The sequence below is a fragment of the Austrofundulus limnaeus genome, unplaced genomic scaffold (genome assembly GCF_001266775.1).
Source record: "Austrofundulus limnaeus strain Quisiro unplaced genomic scaffold, Austrofundulus_limnaeus-1.0 Scaffold275, whole genome shotgun sequence".
NCBI classification, from domain to species: domain Eukaryota; kingdom Metazoa; phylum Chordata; class Actinopteri; order Cyprinodontiformes; family Rivulidae; genus Austrofundulus; species Austrofundulus limnaeus.
In genome coordinates this window covers 145,986-148,384 of record NW_013952677.1, presented here as the reverse complement: position 1 = coordinate 148,384, position 2,399 = coordinate 145,986, and the positions used below count along the sequence as shown (strand labels likewise).

At 41.4% G+C, this 2,399-nt stretch overlaps 1 protein-coding gene across 1 annotated transcript in view; it reads left to right on the top strand.

Moving 5' to 3' along the window:
* Window positions 1–182: 182 nt before the first annotated feature.
* The window catches only part of olfm3a (olfactomedin 3a), a 29,813-nt gene continuing 27,596 nt past the window's right edge, over window positions 183–2,399 (top strand). The window contains 1 exon segment of the mRNA XM_014021018.1: window positions 183–432. Within this exon segment, the coding sequence (XP_013876472.1) occupies window positions 364–432 (69 nt within the window). The 5' untranslated portion in view covers window positions 183–363.

Below are 2,399 nucleotides of genomic sequence, written 5' to 3'. Positions count from 1 at the left end.
TAGATAGATAGATAGATAGATAGATAGATAGATAGATAGATAGATAGATAGATAGATAGATAGATAGATGACATCACTGCACCTCCCTGCAGTCTGCAGGAGCAGAAACATTTGAATTTTCCTCCTCTGCTCCAAACTTTCCTCCTCCTCTTCCTCCTCTTCCTCCTCTTCCTCCTCTTCCTCCTCTTCCTCCCTCAGCCGGAGCTCCGGGGAGCGGTGGGTGTGATGATGCGGCTCCGCCGTCAGAGCGCTCTCCCCGCGGTTCTGTGAGGCAGGAAGGACCGGTCCGGAACCGAACCCCCGCACCCCTCCTCTCCTTCTCCTCCTCCTCCTCCTCCTCTTCCTCAGCGGGTCTCTGTCAGCATGCGGGTCCCTGTGAGCGTCCTGTACCCGGTCCTGTCCCTCACCATCTTCGGATCCTGCCCGTCCATGGTGAGTCCTCCGGCCGCTGCAGAGAGCCTCGGTTCGGTTCGGTTCGGTTCTGCAGGTTTGCGCCTTGAGTCAAACTCTTTGTTTTTAATGAGAACTAAAAAAGGAGCAACACTGCGGGCTTTTTGTTGTTTGTTTTTTGCGCACCTGTTTTATTTCTGTGAAGAGAAATGTAAAGTTTGAGTTTTCTCTGCAGATCAAACAAATCTGCGCAGATTTTCACCTYAAATGAATATTTATTCAAACATCCACCTTCATTTCTGTTCCGAGCAGTAAATATAGATGATAATTTCTCTTTTCTTTGATTAGAACTCAGTTTATTTCCTGTTTTTATTTGTTGAAATGATTTAATGTTCCTGTCACCTGCCGCACATCTCGACCCACAGAACAAACTAATGAAAGTTTTAGGAAAAACTTGATGTTTATTCACAACTCATCTGTTCAGTAAAATATTCTCCAGCTGCAGGGTGGAGCTAAACTCACCTGTTTTTTTTTTTTTTTTCAGTTCAGGGTTCTGTGAGAATGTTATGCACAGTTAGTATCTTACCTGTTGTGGATAATCTTTAAATGACCTCAGTTTGGGTTAAAATCACTGTCTGTTAATCTGCTTTATCTTCCTGTAATGAGTTCATTATTGTTATTATATTTCCTGTTATTGTTGCTGAGTTTTACATTTTTAATGATTATAAAGAGCTGGTGCTTTAAGTATTATCCCCTGAAGGGTTAAGCTTATATTAAGGTTAAGGTATATAAGGTTGTATTTAAATGTAACTTGATGGAGGACCTAAGACCAGTGTAGTTGTTGTTTATTTGTTATGTTGACAAAGGTTAGTTTCGCACCTCAGGTAAACACATCAGGGGGTGTGGTCACGTTACTCACCTGATGCTGCGTGAGAGGGTTTCTGTCGTTCTGGTCATTTTTGAACATTATTCAGTTGTAATTCAAGTTCTCTTTATGATAACGAGTTGTTTTAGTTTCAGAATAAACTGACTCGTGGTGGAAGTCACGAAGCAAAACTTCAGCTGGCAGCAGCCATCTTGTGGCCGAGACCAAAACGATGCTGATATTTTAAAACTGCTCGTCACAAAATCAAACAAATAAAGTTATGCCAAATGGGTTTGTGTACTTTTTAACCATTTGATTTTTGTTTTAAAAGCAGTTAATAAAAAACACAAAACAGATGGTTATTCTGTTTTTATTTCAACCTGGACAGACTCACAWGAAGACAAAKTYAAATTAGGAAGTTTATTGACARGACTGACAGAGTTTGGCGCTCGGACCCCGGCAGAGGATGTGAGCGCTGTGAGAGGATGGAGGCTCAGATGAGCTGCTTAAGATAAGAGGCAGGAGTTTTTTCTTCCCCCTRGGGGTCCGACACTGGTGGTGCAGGTCAAAGGAGAGGGAGGAGGCCAGAAGATGAAGGGAGGAGGGGAGGTGGAAGGTTGGCGTTCAGCTGGAGAGCAGGCGGTGCGATCAGAGAGTTTTATCCACTGTGTCAGATGCTGATTGGACGAGGCTGGGCTCGTCATGCAGCAGCTGGATGGAGCAGGTGGAGGTGGATCAGTSTTCTACAGCTGAACTTTCCTCTGCGCTCCATTTACTTCAGAAACAGGAAAACATTCATCGTTTAATTTCTCAAATCAGAAGTTGAACTCTGTTGTTATCAGACCATTTAAGGTGGAACTAGTTAAATAAGTTTTTTTAARTAACAGGCGACTGCCTGTAAACAAACAAACAAACAAATAAATAAATATATAAATAAATAAATGAATAAATAAAATCTAGCTAACTACTTTTGCATTTCTTTAACTGCAGACTGGATTTATTTATTAATATGGCAAGTCTAACTAATTTATTAAGAAAACTACGGCAGGTAAAATAAGTATTGAACACTTCACCATTTTTCTCAGTAAATATATTACTAGAGGTGCTAATGACATGAAATTTTCACCAGATGTCGGTAACAACC